The sequence below is a fragment of the Podarcis erhardii genome (assembly GCF_964252035.2).
Source record: "Podarcis erhardii genome assembly, chromosome: 10".
In the NCBI taxonomy this organism is placed as follows: Eukaryota; Metazoa; Chordata; class Lepidosauria; order Squamata; family Lacertidae; genus Podarcis; species Podarcis erhardii.
In genome coordinates, this window is record NC_138500.1 from 41636653 (window position 1) to 41654303 (window position 17651).

The 17651-nt window shown below is 44.8% G+C and overlaps 1 protein-coding gene across 1 annotated transcript; it reads right to left on the bottom strand.

Annotated features, from left to right (window-relative positions):
• Positions 1–9423: 9423 nt before the first annotated feature.
• On the bottom strand, positions 9424–17075 carry MYF5 (myogenic factor 5). Its single transcript, XM_081878595.1, has 3 exons — positions 16345–17075; positions 11041–11116; positions 9424–10112 (listed from the first exon to the last, which is right to left on the bottom strand). The coding sequence occupies exons 1-3, from the start codon at positions 16897–16899 to the stop codon at positions 9913–9915; spliced, it is 831 nt and encodes a 276-aa protein (XP_081734721.1). The 5' UTR covers positions 16900–17075; the 3' UTR covers positions 9424–9912.
• Between the last annotated feature and the right edge of the window lie 576 nt (positions 17076–17651).

Sequence of the window (17651 nt, forward strand, 5' to 3'; positions counted from 1 at the left end):
GAGCAGCTCTGAACGCTGCTGTCCTCGTCTCTCTCCTGAGTTCAATGGGGGCCTGCACTGTTACAAATATGTTCAGGATTGCAGACTAGGCCAATATTTGATGCACTGGGTTGTATCCAACCAAGTCAGGATTCATCAGAATTCTTGGACCAGTGGGCACGTTTTGAATTTTGAGAGAGTGCTGTGAGTGTTGGTCACAAAATGGCTGCCATGGGAGTGTGGCCTAACACAAAATGGCCACCATGGGGGACCATGCCATAATACAACATGGCTGTTGTGGTGGAACATGACATAACACAAAGTTAGGTAAAGGTAAAGGGACCCCTGACCGTTAGGTCCAGTCGCAGACAACTCTGGGGTTGCAGCGCTCATCTCACTTTACTGACTGAGGGAGCCAGCGTTTGTCCACAGACAGCTTCCGGGTCATGTGGCCAGCATGACAAAGCCGCTTCTGGCGAACCAGAGCAGCGCATGGAAACGCCATTTACCTTCCCACTGGAGCGGTACCTATTTATCTACTTGCACTTTGACGTGCTTTCGAACTGCTAGGTTGTCAGGAGCAGGGACCGAGCAACTGGAGCTCACCCCATCATGGGGATTTGAACCGCCAACCTTCCAAAACAAAGTTAACAAAGTTAGAGGGAGTATAATCACTCCTGCTTTTCTCTCCTCTGCCCCAGCCCCCTGCCTCAGTCCGGACAACCACATGCTTACACAGTGCAACCATCTTTTCATCTCCAAAGCACTTGGGTGCTGCCCAAGTTGTTGCTATGCTACCTGCCAGTTACTATTCCATATTAGGGTTGTGCCAAACAGCTGGTTCTGTTTTGGCAAAAAATTGCAAGAATAATTTATAGCTCTGCCATCAGCATAAACCATTTCTAAGCAACCAATCTATGGACATTAAAAATAAGAGAATCAATAAGAGCAAAAGAGGATCTATTGAAATAACAGAAACTCCCAACACATTAAAAGCTATGCTTTGGGGGTGGGGGACTTGGGTCATCTGCTGCAAGAGGTACTCTGACAACCAAAACTACCTTGGGATTTGTCTACATTTGTTTATAGAATTTTTTGTGTGTTCTTTAAGGCAGAGCAAGTTTGTAAGGATCAAAACCTGGTTTTCTGAACTCGTTACTAGATTAACATATGATCTATTTTATTCTGTCCATGGCCTACATTTCAGAATTAAGGCTTTCTTTCTTTTTTACAGCTCCATCTGTGAACAGGCTAATAAGAACTATTTAGACTTTACCTCATAGGTTGACTGAGGACAGTGGGACAGCCATTCTGATCTCCAGACACTTTCTCTGTTCCCTCCAGTGTTTGTGGTAGAAATTCTATATTTTAATGTTCAAACAATGAAGAATAAAATGTCTTAAGTAAAAGGGTAGATGGATTACATTTATATATAGGGTTGCCATATTTCAGAAAGTAAATTTCCTGATACCAGCAAAGTTGTTGAGCTTTTTGAGGAAAACTCCCCCCAAAATAGTGATTTTTAAGCTTTTGGAGCTATTTCTGCAGCTTTCTGCATTGCGTACACCTGGGTTTTCCATGATGTTTGGCACTTCGGCAAAATTCACCCCGATGCCATTTTTATACCCGAAAACCAGGACATGTCAGGAATTTTCCTGATGTATAGCAAGCCTAGCTATATATAGTCTCATTATAGGTAGGAGAAGCCATTCATGCATATTTTCTAGGCATTTTTCTGAACAGAGGGCAAGTTGCATCAAAAAATGTCACAATACAGCAAATCATGGGAGCCACCTACTGTTCAAAGAGAACATAGCACCTCAAAATTAACCACCCGTGGCTATCAGTGTTCAGATGTCTAGAACTTCTAGAAGCCCAAATAAATAAAGGTTATATTTTATTCGTGGCTGTTGAATTGGCTCTGTGGAATTTCAAAATGGAGAGTGCAGACTTTAAACTAGTTTTCTTTTCATATTAAGAAGTATGAGGTCTTATTTATGATGCATTGCCTTTTTTCATAATCCCTCAACTCTTTTAACAGAAGCAAGAATTAAATTCTAAAATGAAAGGTGTCATGGTGCTCCAGATATTCTTGAAATCTTGCATCCAGACCATCTTCCTAGATGGGTGGAAAAGGAAGAGCTGTGCTTACTCAGTGAAGTAAATGTTCTCTGAACATGCCCAACTATACCCTTTTTTAAATAGTTGGATATTTCAGGGCTAAGCCCTGGGACTGAAAAGAGATTCTGAAATAAATGCCTTGAATGGTGTTAACTGCTGGAGCACAGTAAGTGAAACTATATATCTATTTATATCCATACCTATATCTATTTACATGGGCTTTATACTATGACTTTAGCACAAGGTTTTTCTGTGACAAGGAGTTTGTGTGAACACGCAACACTTGAGAAAATCAACAGTTAATAAAACATTTGCTCTGGCATGCTGAGTGTTGATTGTTCCAGGTGGGGGATATTTCGCACTTAACACCTCACCACATGAAGGCAGTGTGGTAAAGTTACCACATGAGATTTTTACTGCATCATAAAACAAGAAATTCAGTCCTTAGATCTCAGCTAAAAAAACACCACCTTCCAAACACCATACGGAGCCCCACTTTGGTTCTCCCTTGAAATGGCACAAATGACATTGCAGAATGCAGGACACACACACACACACACACCCCGCCACAACCACCGATTTAAAGCGCATTTCAATGAATATAAAACTTAACTCATACTACTCAGTTCTGCTTTCAGACCTGAGCCTCTGTGCTGACAGACTGTCAGTGCAAACACATTTGATTATGCTTTCGTCTGAAGCAAATAGCACTGCCAAATCTTGCCAGTAGATGTCCTCTTCTATAAATTTGAAATCAAATAGCCATGATTAAGACGAAACAAAACAAGATCTACCATTAACTTCAGTAAGAACTCTTGCTAAGTAAGTTCTAGTGCAGATGTTGCAGCAATGCATCTTTCCTGGCCATTGGCCATGCTTGCTAGCACTGGTGTGAGTTGCAGTTCCACAACATCTGGAGGGCCAGAGGTTTTCTGCTCCTGTGACACTAATCATAGTTCCACCCTTATGTAGCCAAAACAGCACTAACCATGCACAAGAGGGTGGTGTCCGCAAATTTGGGGGATCACTTTGTATGCAGGTGTGCAATAAAATATTAGGGGGGAACCCTCAGCATTGAAGGCCAGCCCCCCGCAAAAAAAGAAAAAAATACAGTTCAGTGGGAATGAAATGCAAAGAATGCTGACTGATATCTAGAGGTAGTGCTGGAGGAATTGGGGGGGGGGGATACAAAACTGGGCCAGAGGGGAAATACAATGTCCTGGAAGAGGGCGAAGTCCTAGCCAGCCAAAATGCCAGTCAACCATGGATACTCCACAGCTGCAACATTTTCTTACAGTCCCCATTTATTTTATTTCATGAATGTTGTGAATCACCCAACTCTTGCTGCCCTACAGTAGATATATTCTCAGGGAAGGTCACGTCAACGAAACAAAACTGAAACTGAAATACATTTTGCCCTCATCTACACTAGATCACAAGGCTTGGTGTGAAGACACATGATGCTGTGACCGTGAGGAAACTGGGCAGGGACGGGTCTTGCCAGTTTGTGGTCGATGGGAGGTCACATCTGAACTCTGTGTATGCTGTCTTCATATACAGGCAGAATGGGAGTGTGGTTCAATCAATAAAATAGCATTTAAAGTCTGTGCTGAGTCTATAGAGAATGGCTAACCTGTTTGTTTCTTGTACTATTCCGTCCAACATTGCTTTCCTTCAAGGAAGGCTACATACAAGTTACCATTTACTCTGACTCCAATGCATTCCCATCAGTGGTGTTTGAAGGCGTTTGCAGATGGCATTAGCCACAATCCATATCTATCCTGCATTTCCCCCCGCCCCAAGAAATCCTCACATTTGATGCGTTTCCCCTCAAACCAGCTTTCATCCCATTTGAAGACACAAGATGCACTTAAGCTGATTTGTGTACAGTTCAGACAGCTGTTGCATCAGTGCAGAAGACAGCTTCCTTGAATTGGTGTTTGGAGAGTTACAGGTGCACTCTCCACTTCCTCTGTGGTATGTGCAGCAAGTGCAAATGAGACTTGGAAGTCAGTGGGGTGAAATGACCTTGCTGTGTTTTATGTAGCTAATGTGTACATACCCCAGAGTTAAGCAGGGGAGTGCTAGAAGTTAAAATACCATTACTCTCCACCCCTCCAAAAGGTTGGGTTCGAGCACTTACCCAAGGTTCAATTTTCTTGGAATGAAGGTCAGCTGAGATTGCAGTGTCTTTAAGATATATGGTTTTATTTACTCATATGTACAACTTGAGCCTAGGATGGTGAGGCTCACAGCATGAACATCCCCAAAGAACTCACTCCTCCATTAGTCACAGTTTTAGGTTCAGCACAGAGCACAGAAGCGTAGAATCATAAGACATATCTCTCCACCTGCAGCTTCTCATGTTCAGCTTTTCAGCTCACAGGCACAACAGCCCTCCCCTCACTCTCTTTCCTTTGGCCTATTGTTCTCCATCGCTTCACTGTAGCTGTGGCAACCTAGCTCATTATTGCTGATGAGGGCACTGAAGTGGCCAGCTAATTGTTTTACAAAGAAACTTGTCTGACAAGTTCAACAACCTATTCTACTAAATTCTAACCCCCCACTGGATATAGGATCCCAAGAATTGGAAGTGACTCGGGGCATCATTTGAACTACCCCCCCAAATACCACTAAGATTGCTAAGCTTGTTGAGTGATATGTCAAGGAGAAATGTGAATGGTGGTTTCCAATACTTGAAATAGGTACAAATGCTACCACATAGGAATAGATAAGAACGGAAGTACATACCAAACTATTGATTTTGAATAGTACTCTGAGGGGGAGGTGGTACCCAAGGATATTCTCTAGCTCCCTTATATTTGCACAAACATGAGTGATGTTCTTATTCCAGAGCAGATAATCTGACATATGAACAGTCTTGTGTTAATGCTAGAAAAGTTTTAAAACCATGTTTTTTAAAAAAATATATTTTCCTGTGTTCTTTTACACTGGCCATGTTATTTTGAAATGTTAGCATCTATTGCCACAACGTTTTCAAGATTATGTGTACTTTGCGAGAGCTACAAACATAATTGTGACAGCAACAAGCATTAACTCTGATAAAAGGCTGCACAAAATCTCTTTCAGTCTAGGGAAAATCTGTTGCTTGTCTGTTTTCTAAGCTACTTTTATAGAGAAAAAGGGTAAGAAAAGCACAAACATGAAATTTAATTTCATATTCATTTTGATAAAAACACGTTCTGTAATGTAATGGTTATTTCTAAGTTCTAAACCAATATGAGTTGCCCAGTATTTTCCCACACACACATTTGCAGTGCTTTTCTTTGTTTTAGAATTTGCAAGCGTGCTCTTGGCAGCTAAATAATATGTCTCGCTGTAAAGTTAATACTACTTATTAAAAACCACTGACATGGTAGTTTCAGATTTCGAACTCCAGACTTTTTTCTTTTACTGTGTGAGAAATTCCTACACTGTGGAATGGGCACGTATCAGGCACTGAGAAAGCCCAGCTGGAGATTTACTCACAGATTTTCTTGTTCTCCATGGTTAGTGTAAATGACTCCATAGGTTCGGCATTCTTTTTCCACTCGCTTGCAATGTTTAATCATGTTGTATTCATTTTTCATTGAAGAGTCCCTTCTATAGACTTGATTGCCATTTCACAATAGCATTAAAAGTACCTATTTTTTGGCACCTGCTAAAAACATTTTTGTTTAGGCAAGCTTGTCTGGACATGTAGAATGCTGACATGTGTTTTAACATAGTTTTTAACTTATTGTTGATTTTAATTATTTTCTGAATATTTTAAATACTGTTTTTAACTCTTTTTTCTTGTAGTTTTACTGTTTTATCCTTTTATGTACACACACACAGAGAGAGAGCTTTATTGCAGTCCATAGACCCAAAATACACAGTATAGCAATGATATATATATCAACAGTTATTGAGGTGTAGGAACGGCCTTGCTAGTCAACAAAGGAGTTTTAGCCCATGCATACTGGTTTTAAGTAAGATTTTATTACAATGCAACAGTATATAACCTCGCAAAATAAACAAATAAAATTATTTCCCCAGGTAGAACCACTACTCAGGTTTTAAAAAGGAGGCCGTATCACCAGTTTTATGTTTAGAATTTCTACAGAACGTTGCTTTCCAGGTTCAGACCTTGAGATGAGCTCCTTTATTTTTAAGGCTGCAATCCTGCACACTTATACTTGGGAGCAGAGCCAACTCACCAGTGAAGTGGGTCAATGCACCCAGCTCAGGCAGCAGAAGCAGAAAAGACGACACCTCATTCACCACTGGCACCGCCGCCAGAACACTTCCCTCTCGCCCGTGAGAAGCAGGCATTCCAGCACACAGCGTTGCAGCTCATCTTCTGGGGTGGAGAAGATGCGAAGCAATGCCTTGACTCTCTGCAAGTTTGATGAGAGGTGGGGGCATCCTGCTGATGGCTGAAATGGAATTGATAGGGTGCAGCAGGGCAGGGAGCTGCACATTCCTGTTGCGCCTCAGGTGGCAAAATGGGATGGACCACCCCTCCTTGGGAGTAAGAGCCATTTAATTCAGTGGGACTTTCTTCTTATGCAGATGGGCATAAGGTTAGATTGTAAGAACTGTAGGCATTTCATGGGTCAAGACACAGCTGATGAAATTCTGCCTTCTGTGCAAGTCCTAAAGAAGGCCAATGGAATTCTTTCTCCTATGAACCTTAAAATCAGCTAAAAAAGCAGACAGGTGAATCTAAGATCCCATCTGCACAGCAATTTATTTTCAGCAAATGGATAGATGCCAAAGCAGTGCAACAATTCCCCAGAGTCCTTACAGACATGTTGGAGGCCAGAGCCTTGGGTAGTCCCTGTCAGCTGTGTAGCTGATGGGAGCAGAGGTCCATTGGTCTATTTAGCCAGTGTGGTGTAGTGGTTTAGAGCGATAGACTCGTAATCTGGTGAACTGGGTTCGCATCTCCGCTCCTCCACATGCCGCTGCTGGGTGACCTTGGGCCAGTCACACTTCTCTGAAGTCAGCCCCACTCACCTCACAGAGTGTTTGTTGTGGGGAAGGAAGGGAAAGGAGAATGTTAGCCACTTTGAGACACCTTCGGGTAGTGATAAAGCGGGATATCAAATCCAAACCCTTCATCATCTTCTTCTTCTTTAGTGCAGTATTGCTGATACTGATTGGCCCACTGACTGGCGCTCTAGAGTTTCAGGCAAGGATCTCGCCCAACCCTGCCTGGAGCAAACACTGTACCACTGAGCTACGATGGACCTTCACTTATGGACCACTGCAATGCATATTACAGCACAATTTACATTATTGGGTTCTGGGTGTCCACATAAGGTGTGCTCAAGGGAAGTTACAAAACTCACTTCTCTCATTGTGCTTTGATTTGGCACTTAAAGCCCTGTAGATACAGCTCACATGTGTCCTCCTGAGTACACTCCCCCAGATGTAAAAGTTCCCACAATAAAGGCTTTTGGAGTCATGGATAGTTTTACAACATTTGCAAAAATCCAACATTCTGATTCCTTCTGCTGTAGGAAAAGCTCTTCAGCTTGATATTCAAGCTTGATATACAGCTGTTTCGGGATAGTAAGTCATGAACGGCAGGACTCTCTGTTTGAAAACATTTGCCAGCCGAAAAGAGAGCCATTGACCTTGCTTGCGACTCTTGAAAATGCCAGCTAGCCAGAAAGAGGCGTATATTATATTACGGGCATGTGATTTGTCAGTGTTACACTGCATGCCTTGCAGAAGGTCATTTGCAAGGTCATTGTGGCACAAACTGAAACAGAGGATTCCATACAGCTTCTCTAGTGTATAGTGGGCCACCATTCATTGGAGCTGATGATACTTTCCATAGTTGCTATGTTTTATTACAGTGGATTTTTGCACTTTGCTTGTGGCGCTGATGGTGTAAAATACCCTACATGGAACACACCAAAAGAACAGCACATGCATATACACAACAGTTGTACTGTAGTCTGTGCTGAATAGTATGGAAAACACCAACAGCATAACCCTAAAGAAGCAAATCCCATTGAGTTCAATTGTACTGACTACTGGCTAGACCTGTGTTGGGTTGGGTTGTAAAGGTGAGTAATTACTGTCACAGCTGGTTTACAAAATTTACAGTTTTATAGAGGCAGTAGAAGCATTGAAAAGGGTCAGATTTGAACTTCTATGCTGGCATCACCATATTCTCCCCTGCCCACCCCAATGTCCAAGGCAGGGGGGAAATAACAGGGTTACATTACATATAAATTGAGAAGTTTTCCATTGTGATATTTTGCACACTACAAACTATCTAGCTTTTAGTACTGGCTAGCTCAGCTGGTCTCTGAAGAATTGCTAACCACCATAAACCTTAATGTGCTTTGCCCTTTGCAGAACTCTTTCCTTTCATAAAACTGCATGACTGAGTTCCATGGAGATCAAAAGTGCTTTTAAATGTTACGCTTGAGCCTTCCTGCTTTTTTTTTCTTTAAGTACATCATATTGAAGAGCTGCTCCATAATCCAAAAGTGTACCAAGACTCTCTTTTACATACAATGAACTGAAACAGAGATTTCTTCCCTAACCCCCCCCCCCAAAAAAAATCCACAAGGCTTTTTTATTACCATTGAAAACATGGCTATAAAAAAATAAAACCAGAATTGGATTTGCATTCCAGTTTTTCAAGCACCGATTTAGTTTGAAGAAAGCCCACCAAAACATTTAAGTGCTCCTCTCCGTTGGAGGGGCCTCTTAAATGGAAATAGTAAAGTAGAGCATCAAAAACTGTTTTGGGGGTACTATTTGATTTCTAAAGGCTTCTGTGTAAAATGATTTACCGCCATGGCAGTAAAGATAGAGGCAGCGCAAAACCCTAGAGGCAGGAACATCAGTGTCCAATGGCTCCCCTAGTGGCCAAAATATACGGTAATGACAATTTGCTCCTTTCGGAAGCAAACTGCCTCACCCTACCTGGTTAAGGCTGTTTACTTGCTATAAAAAGCAGAGGTGTGTGAAAATTACCTCTCAGAATTCTCCACTTTATTTGTGGGCAGAAAAACAGGAGTGCTATTTCAGCAAAATTTCTACGAGGGAGGAGAAATTATCCAAAATTTTATTAGGAATGGAGCTGACCATTAGCCATGGAAATATCTTCATTCCTTTGCTCTAAAGTTTCTCTCCATCCTCTCCCCCTGCTGCAAATGAAAGCAACTTCGTTGAAAGCCTGGCCGCCATTCTGCATCCTCCACACAGACCTGAAGTTGTTCCAGGTCACAGAAGAGGGGGAAATGATGTTTGCCACACACAAAAATGGTAGAACATATTCAAATAAAATTCTACAAAGTGGCCATCTTTCTCTCAACCTGTCTCAGAAAAATGTCTTCTAAGAATTTTCAGCTCATCTCATAAAAACAGCATGTCGGTGTTGTTTTTCTCCTCAGTTGGGAAAAATACACATATGAAAATATAACTTAAATTCTATCTGTCATTTTGGGCATCTCAAAACATGAAGTGTTTTTATGTGTGAGCCAGCTCTGCCTGCATGTCCATTCTTGACAATAACTAGGGTTTTAACATAGCACAGTTTAAAAACCCAACATAGAATTATATAATATTAAAATATAGATGTCTTGGTTAAATATAATGTCATTCCCCTTGTAGAAAGGAAGACGGGGCAAATATATTCACAAATGTACACATTTTAAAGTGACATCTCCTCTATATACATATTTTTGGTCCAGTGAGATTCCAAGGGCCTCGGATTTCAATGGAGAGCCTCCTTCTCGTTGCTGTTGGGAGTTCTCAGCAATGTCCGAACGTGGCTGGAGCTGGTCTCAAATCTCAGCCAGCTCATAGTACATGATAGATGAGCTTGGGATGAGGGGTCTCCGGAGTGCCTGGCTGTGACTCAGGGCTTGCACCAGGAGAATCCTGCAGCAAAGTGGAGTCCTGCAGAGAGAGGCCCGCCTGGTCCGAGGAAGAGATTCTATCCACTATGCTGGATAAACAATCCAGACTGGAGAGGGCTGTGCTCACTTCAGATGGATAGACTGGGACGGGGGAAGAAACAAAGGACATTCAATGGAAAGTAAGACATTAGACTTTGCATTAGATGGGCAGACTTAAGGCCTGTGGGATCTCTCTCTCTCTTTAGGTAAAACCAGTGCTTTTTTCCCCCGAGGGGGACTCAATGGTACGCGGTACTGGCACCTCTTTTTGTTGTTGTTTAAGAGTGTGGCACTTACTGTAACAACTTCACAGTGAGTGCCGACATCTCTTTTTCTAGAAAAAAAGCACTGGGTAAAGAAAACACTGAGATCCACTAATCAGAGCTAGATCCAAAATAGAGATTGGTGTTGGGGTGGAGTCAGAGGCAAAATGGTGGTTCAGGGACAGAACCAATTACCTCCTGCGTTGAGATGATTTGCCTCTACAAATCTACATCTGAGGCTGCAAACATGGCACACAGTCACACTGGAGTTCCCCCCTCAAAGAATTCTGGGCACTGTAGTTTATTAAGGGATGCTGGGGACTGTAATTCTGTGAGGTGTAAACTGCAACAGCCAAAATTATTTGAGGGGGGAAATGGGCTTTAGATGGGCTTTAAAAGTAGGAAGCTTGAATTCGTTTGTTCGGCATAATCTTCACATGAGGCAAAAGCCTCCTTTGCTGTTGCTATCATTAAACAACTGAGAACCAAACCCCGCTGCTGATCTAGCACCCAGAAATCTACCAGCAGATCTCAATCTACCTTCTGCCATCTCCTGATCACTATGGTTTATTGCTTTGTATATTAATTTTTTTTTATCCCAGCTTGAGCATTTTTAATGAATAGGCAGTTGGCAGAGAATATAATTGAAATGCAGCTAAAGCTGCCCTCTCCAAAGCCTTTTGCTGATCTTCCATCAGAGAGAGCACCTCTCTGGTCTTGATTTTATCAGCACTTCCTTGGAGTGGGAAAAGGAAGCTAAGCCTTACCATTTTGGAGATCAGAGCAATAGACGTTGTCATGAGCGACGTTTCTCCTGGACCACATCGGGATGTTGCATTCAGCCTGAAAGATGAGAGAAGAAATGAGTTTCATAGGAGTTCCTGCAATGGCTACTACTTCTGCTGCATTGGTGTTGGGCATCCAAGAAGGAGCACCCCAGAATAAGACAGGAAGCTATGGCAATATGGAGGTTACGTTCCACCTCCACTGACAGGCAGGAGCCTTTGAATACCAGTTGCTGGAAACGGCAGGTTGGTAGAATGCTGTTGTGCTCAGGATATGCCTGGGGGCTTCCCAAGGGTATCTGGTTGGCCACTGTGAGAATAGGATGTTGGACTAGATGGGTCACTGGCCTGATCTAGCAGGCTCTTCTTATCTTCAACAGGGGAAGCTGCTTTGGTCTACCTAGCTCAGCATTGTGAGTTGCCAGGGACTGAATCTGAGGCCGTTTTCATGCAAAAGCATGCAAAAAGCATGAGAGCCAGTGTGGTGTAGTGGTTAAGAGCGGTAGTCTCGTAATCTGGGGAACCGGGTTCGCGTCTCCGCTCCTCCACATGCAGCTGCTGGGTGACCTTGGGCTAGTCACACTTCTTTGAAGTCTCTCAGCCCCACTCACCTCATAGAGTGTTTGTTGTGGGGGAGGAAGGGAAAGGAGAATGTTAGCTGCTTTGAGACTCCTTTGGGTAGTGATAAAGCAGGATATCAAATCCAAACTCTTCTTCTTCTCTCCTGCTAAGGTACAACCATTCCCATAAGTGAACCTTCTCAGTAAAGGTTTTCTTTCACAAAGAAACTTTATAGATGGACTTTACTCATAGTCTGACGGACAGATTTTCTCCCAGGTTAGGGTGACTAGCAATGACCCCGTGACTGCGGATGTGTGGGTGCTTGGTTTTGTGTTATCTCAAACCAGGTGCCTTGTCTGAAATTGGTTCTGCCTATTTGTTTTGCTGCTGTCCTTTTTCGCTGAAGCAGCTTCCTTCTTCCGTAGTCCAAAAGATTCTGGGTCCTGGACAGTAGTGTTTGTAAGAAGCTGCCCATGGAAGCTCCTCATGCTTAGCTTCCAAAACAAGAGATTTGGGCCTGTGCGGTTTATGGAGCCACCTGCCTTGAAAGCCCTGCTCGCAACAACCCCTGGTGTGTGGTTACTCAGTGGAATGTTTATGTACTCAGAGACTCTCTATACCACGCCACATGTTCAAGGTTGAGACCTGGCATTAAAAGAAGGAGCCCTGGTGAGCTGTGCTTCACTTTGAAGTCTTGATCTTGCCTACCTTTCAAGAGGAAGTTGGTTGGAAGACCTTCCCAACTACAGGTATGTGATACTATAGTGTTATTATAGAATTATATAGTATTGCTGCTGCTGCTGCAGAAAAGCGACGGAGTAGCAGCTTAAAATCTATGCGGTGCAACCAAGAATTGGCTGCATGAGTTTTTGTTCTCCGCAACTACTCTGTAATCACAATTTCATTGCTGAAATGCACTTCATTGCTATCCAACCCCACTTCTCTCCATCCCTGCTCCCCCACCTCCCAGCGAACTACTTATGCAAATATATATATCCTTGCCTATTCCGATTACACTTCATGGATCTGACGGACTCCAGCCTACAAAAATTTACTAATGAACCGAAGGAGGAGGCCTCTCAATAAAACATGCAGAATAGCAAAACCACAAACAAATGTGTGATAAGACTCTTTGTTACAATATTACTACAAATAGTAGTACAGTGGTACGTCGGGTTAAGTACTTAATTCGTTCCAGAGGTCCGTTCTTAACATGAAACTGTTCTTAACCTGAAGTACCACTTTAGGCTATGGGGCCTCCTGCTGCTGCCGGGCCGCCGAAGCACGATTTCTGTTCTCGTCCTGAAGCAAAGTTCTTAACCCGAGGTACTATTTCTGGGTTAGCGGAGTCTGTAACCTGAAGTTTATGTAACCTGAAGCATATGTAACCTGAGGTACCACTTTAATCGCATGGGCAGATCAGCTACTGAGATTGCTTCCAGACAGGAGTTTTTTTGCTGTGCGTCCACACACAAGTTTTGTTTTTTGCAGCGTCCACACCCCCATAACATCATCAGGCTGCAAGCCCATATTTTTTTTTGGGGGGGGGGTTGTTTTATATTTAATCCAGATTTAATCTGACAGCTGAACATCCAAAAAGATTTAAAAAAAAAAAAACCAAACTGTTAGACATCTACACTTGCTGCTAGAGTGGAAGCTCATTAGTGTCATTTGCGGGGGGGAGGGGATTGTCACATGTGTGATGGTGACCTTTTTGTGCGTGGCCTCTATCACTCCCTCTGCTACTTCTATTTGCTGCTTTCCCAAGCACAAGTGGCCATTTTGTTCTGGGTGCCCAAACAATGCAGGCATACATATTCCCACCAATTGTAGCCTACTGAAGACGTGGCCAGATTTCAACAGCCCAGTTAGAAGGAGCTGGTTTCTCAGGAACTCTGCTGGGTGGGAACACCTTGCAGACTAATATGTGCATTGCAGGGGGTTGGACTAGATGACCCTTGGGGTCCCTACCAACTTTATAATCCTATGATTCTATTCTATGATAATGTGTTGTGCACTTTTAAAAACACATCATTGCAGAGGTTTTGTGCAGCACCTCTATATCTCCTGTGCAAGCCTTAATCCAGTAAATATCAGCTCTTGCACAAGACCTTGATTTAAATTTTTTAAAAAAGTAACGGAAATTTATTTTGTTTAGTGCAAGCTTCCATTTTCTGGTTGTGAAACAAAATAATTGATGCTTTTGCACATTTCCTGGTTTGTTAATTTTTCAAGATGATGTGCGCACACACACACACAGGTACAGAAATATCTGCCCACATGCCCAGAACAGAAAATGGCACTGGAGAGGAGGGACTATACTATCTCTCAATACACTCCATCAACTTCCACCCTCTGGTGTGGATGGGAAGCAATGGAATAGCAACGAAAATCCATGACTGGGAGAGGGGGAGAGGACAGGAATGTGTGTAAGCTGATGTTCCAGACAGATGGTGCCAGACAAATAATGTACACAGAAAAATAGGATCTGAGTGGCCCATTTGCGATTTAAGCACTTCCCCACAATCTGGCAGGAGCACCCTGAATTGCCACAGCTGGTAGTAGTAACGATAGCATTTCTTATGAATTTGGTTAAATCGGATGGGAGCCTGGCCCTTGCCTGTACAGAGTGTACTTGAAACCATTGAGAAGGCAGCCAGCCTGCCCAGGCTCAGTTTTAGGAGTTCCCTTTGACTTCCTATATTTCCTCAACGCTGTGCTCCGAGGAAGAAGGGAAACGAAGGCCAAGCAACCTGGGGCATCTCCGATCTGTGTGAGCTCCACTGACCATGGAGAATGGATTGGAGCAAGGGAAAGCCGCAGCAAGCCAGGACAGGACCCTTTCCCAAGCGCATCAAAGCTTGGCGCATCCGGAGCCAAATGCCTGGTGAAAAGAATGTGGTTTCAACAACAACAACAGCCCCATAACACAATGTGGGAGGGAGGCCGTTCCCTCCACCAGCAAGGAAGAAAAACTGGGAGAAAACAAGCGTCATCTCAGAGGGAGCTGTTGTTTCCACCATTATCTTGTCCATCGTTAAATCTTTTGATCAAATAAACTTATAGTGGAAAACTCTGACAGTGCAATACTAAATCCAAGGAAATTTACACACCGATTTCCCAGGATCTTCCTCCTAAAGAAACGTGCTTAATAGGACCGTAGGCGACAGCTCCTTCAGCACGCCCAGAAAACTGGATTAGTTAGAATTGAAGGACTTTTCACTTGCCTGTCGATTTCAAACGGCTTTTCAAGATCTGGGCGTCTGGCTAATTGCTTTCATTAAGAGTGATCTAGGACTAACACCACAAACCACAAACATGTTTACAGTACTTCCGTAATAGGGAACACGCTGAGTTCAACGTTCGCTTGCTTCCAAGAAAACACGCACCGGGTCACAGCCGGAAGCGTATTGCCTCGCTTGGAATTTCCTGGCCACGCGCGTTACAAAGAATCGTGCGTAAGATCGCAACGCAAAGTGAGCGCAAGTTTTGCCTTTACTCCTTTGCTGACCCGGCCGCGGCGGCAAAACGCGCGACTTTCTCACGCAACCGTGTGGTCCCATGCGATGCATAGTTAGTAAAACCGACGCGCCTCCTAGCAAAAATTCGGCTTATATTCCCAAATTATTTGGCCTAAAACTGCAGCCTTCCAGTTATTTAAGTCTTTTGCATTATGTCACATTACTTTGATGGATATGCTCCTACCTTAGATCGACTTGATAAAAGTTGCTAGCTTCTGAACAACGCAAGGCTCTTCCTCAGAAGCAAACAATTTGGCCAATGACGCAACAGTTTATGAAATCACCCAAAATCCATTTTGTTCTGACGTAAGTCAATTCGTTTCAGTGTTCAGCATTAAAATATATCATACGCTCACATTTCTCACCATCTGCAGACACGCGAACGGCTCCCGTATTATTGTATTTGACCATCTCCACCAGCAAAGAGATCTATCGAAATGGGAGGACTGGGTTCAAGTGCGTGCTCAGCAAGGAGAATTTACACCGCAATACTTCACCAGCTTACTTGGGAGTATTGAACTCAATACTTTGCTTTCCATCTGTCAGATGAGATGGATAACGCCCTACCTCGCAGGACTGTTGTGGATGAGGAAGGCATTTCCAAAGCACATAGCAAATTCTCTAAACACGACTAGCAGTCTATCACAATGCCTTGCTCTGGGGGTGCGCGCACGCGCAACTAGCGAGATGCTCCATTCTCGCATCAGCTTAGTGTGCGCGTGTACCTTGCTCACTGAGGTTCAAAAGATTCTCCACTCTTGCCGTTTCCCCTCTGTTAGCCTTTACCTTCCCATAGGCTGGTTTGTGTTTGTTTTTCTAATCTGTCTTTTTATATATATAGGTGCGCGATCGGTACTTATTGTGATCGCGCTTAGGCAAGCCGGAGCGGAAACCATATCAGGACAAACCCAGACATAAAATGATCGTCGGAGGCAGCGTCTTCCAAGATCGCTATGCCCTTCTGTTCTGCGGGAAGCCCGGGCGCAATGCGTAACCTTGAAGCGCCTTTTGTTTCCAGGCGGCTTAAGGAAGCGCCTGCCTTTCCGCTCGCGGCGCTCCGAAGCTCCCCGCGCGCTTCACACCCGCCACGACCCCCGACGTAGCCCCCGCGCAGCCGCTTCCTCTGGGAGAGCGCGAAGAGGTCCCCTTTCCCCTCCCTGACCCGGTCCCCCAGCCTCGGGCGGGGTCCCTCCGAAGTCCTTACCAGGCCGTCGGAGCAGCTGGAGGTGGGGCTGTTGGGCTCGGAGCAACTTTGTCCGCCGGGCAAGCGGTAGTAGTGGTGCACTTGCTCCCTCAGCAGCTCCTGGAGGCTCTCGATGTAACGGATGGCGTTCCTCAGGATCTCCACCTTGGGCAGCCGCTGGCTGGGGTTGGCCGTGGTGCACCTCTTGAGAGCCTCGAAGGCTTGGTTGACTTTCTTCAGCCTCCGCCTCTCCCGCAGGGTGGCCGCCTTCCTCCTGTCCACCGTGCTCGACTTCTTCTTGCAGGCTTTGCAAGCCCACAGCAGGCAGTGGCCGGCTTGGTGGTGGCCCGTGGGCGCCCGGACGTGCTCCTCGCCGTCGGATCCCCCGGGCAGATCTGCCGGGTGCGCTCCGAAGGAAGAAGACGACGAGGAGGACGAGGAGGAGGCTGCCATCCGCTGCGCGAAGTCCTCTTCCACCAGTTCCTCCTCCGGGGAAGGGATGCAGGAAGAGCTGTCGTAGAAGAAGACGGCTGAGGATGGAGAGAACTGGCAGCCGTCCATCAGCTCGTCCATCATTGGAGCTGAGGGCGCGCCAGGCGCCCGGGATCTGGGAGCCGGGCAGGCCAGGCCGGGGCTCTTTATACCCGCAGGACAGGCTAGGCTGCCCACCCAGGGGCTGCCTGCTTGCTCAGAGCATCATCGCCACGACCCCTACTTGGGGATGGGATTGGACGGGGGGACGTCTGTGTAGAGCTTCCCCCTCCTCTCTCCCAAGGGGACAACAGTCTCTTTCCCAGCTCCTTTTGGCTGCTGCCTTTTAAAGGCGTGGATCCGGGAGGCTCAATTAGTAACACTTTGGAGATCAGAGCAGAAGGAAGAGAGACAAGCAGGAGCAACCAGGAGCGAGTGGGGGGAGAGAGAGAGGCCGCCTTTCAAAAACGCGACGGCTCAGTTAAGTGTCAGGTCAGTTCCCGCCTTCAGGAAGCCGATGGCTCCATCCTAGGCCGTCTGTTTAGAAGGAAATCCCACAGGGCAAGCCCTCTCTCCAAGGAAAGGTGCATTCCTAACTCCACTTTCCTGGGAGTTTAGGACTTTCTTCTGAGTTGACGTGGCTGGGAATGCAGCTTTAGAACGGGCTGACCTTTGTTCTTAAGAGAACAAAGTTGGACAGTCGTCGAAGATTTCAGGTAGCCGCGCTTGTCCATGAAAGCAGAGGTCCATGAAAGCAGAGGTGCCAAACGGAACACGAAGGACAATTGAAGAAACCTGCTCAAAAGCCATTAGGCAATGCGTCAGGCACATTCAGAAACGACCTTCCTGCTGTTCCT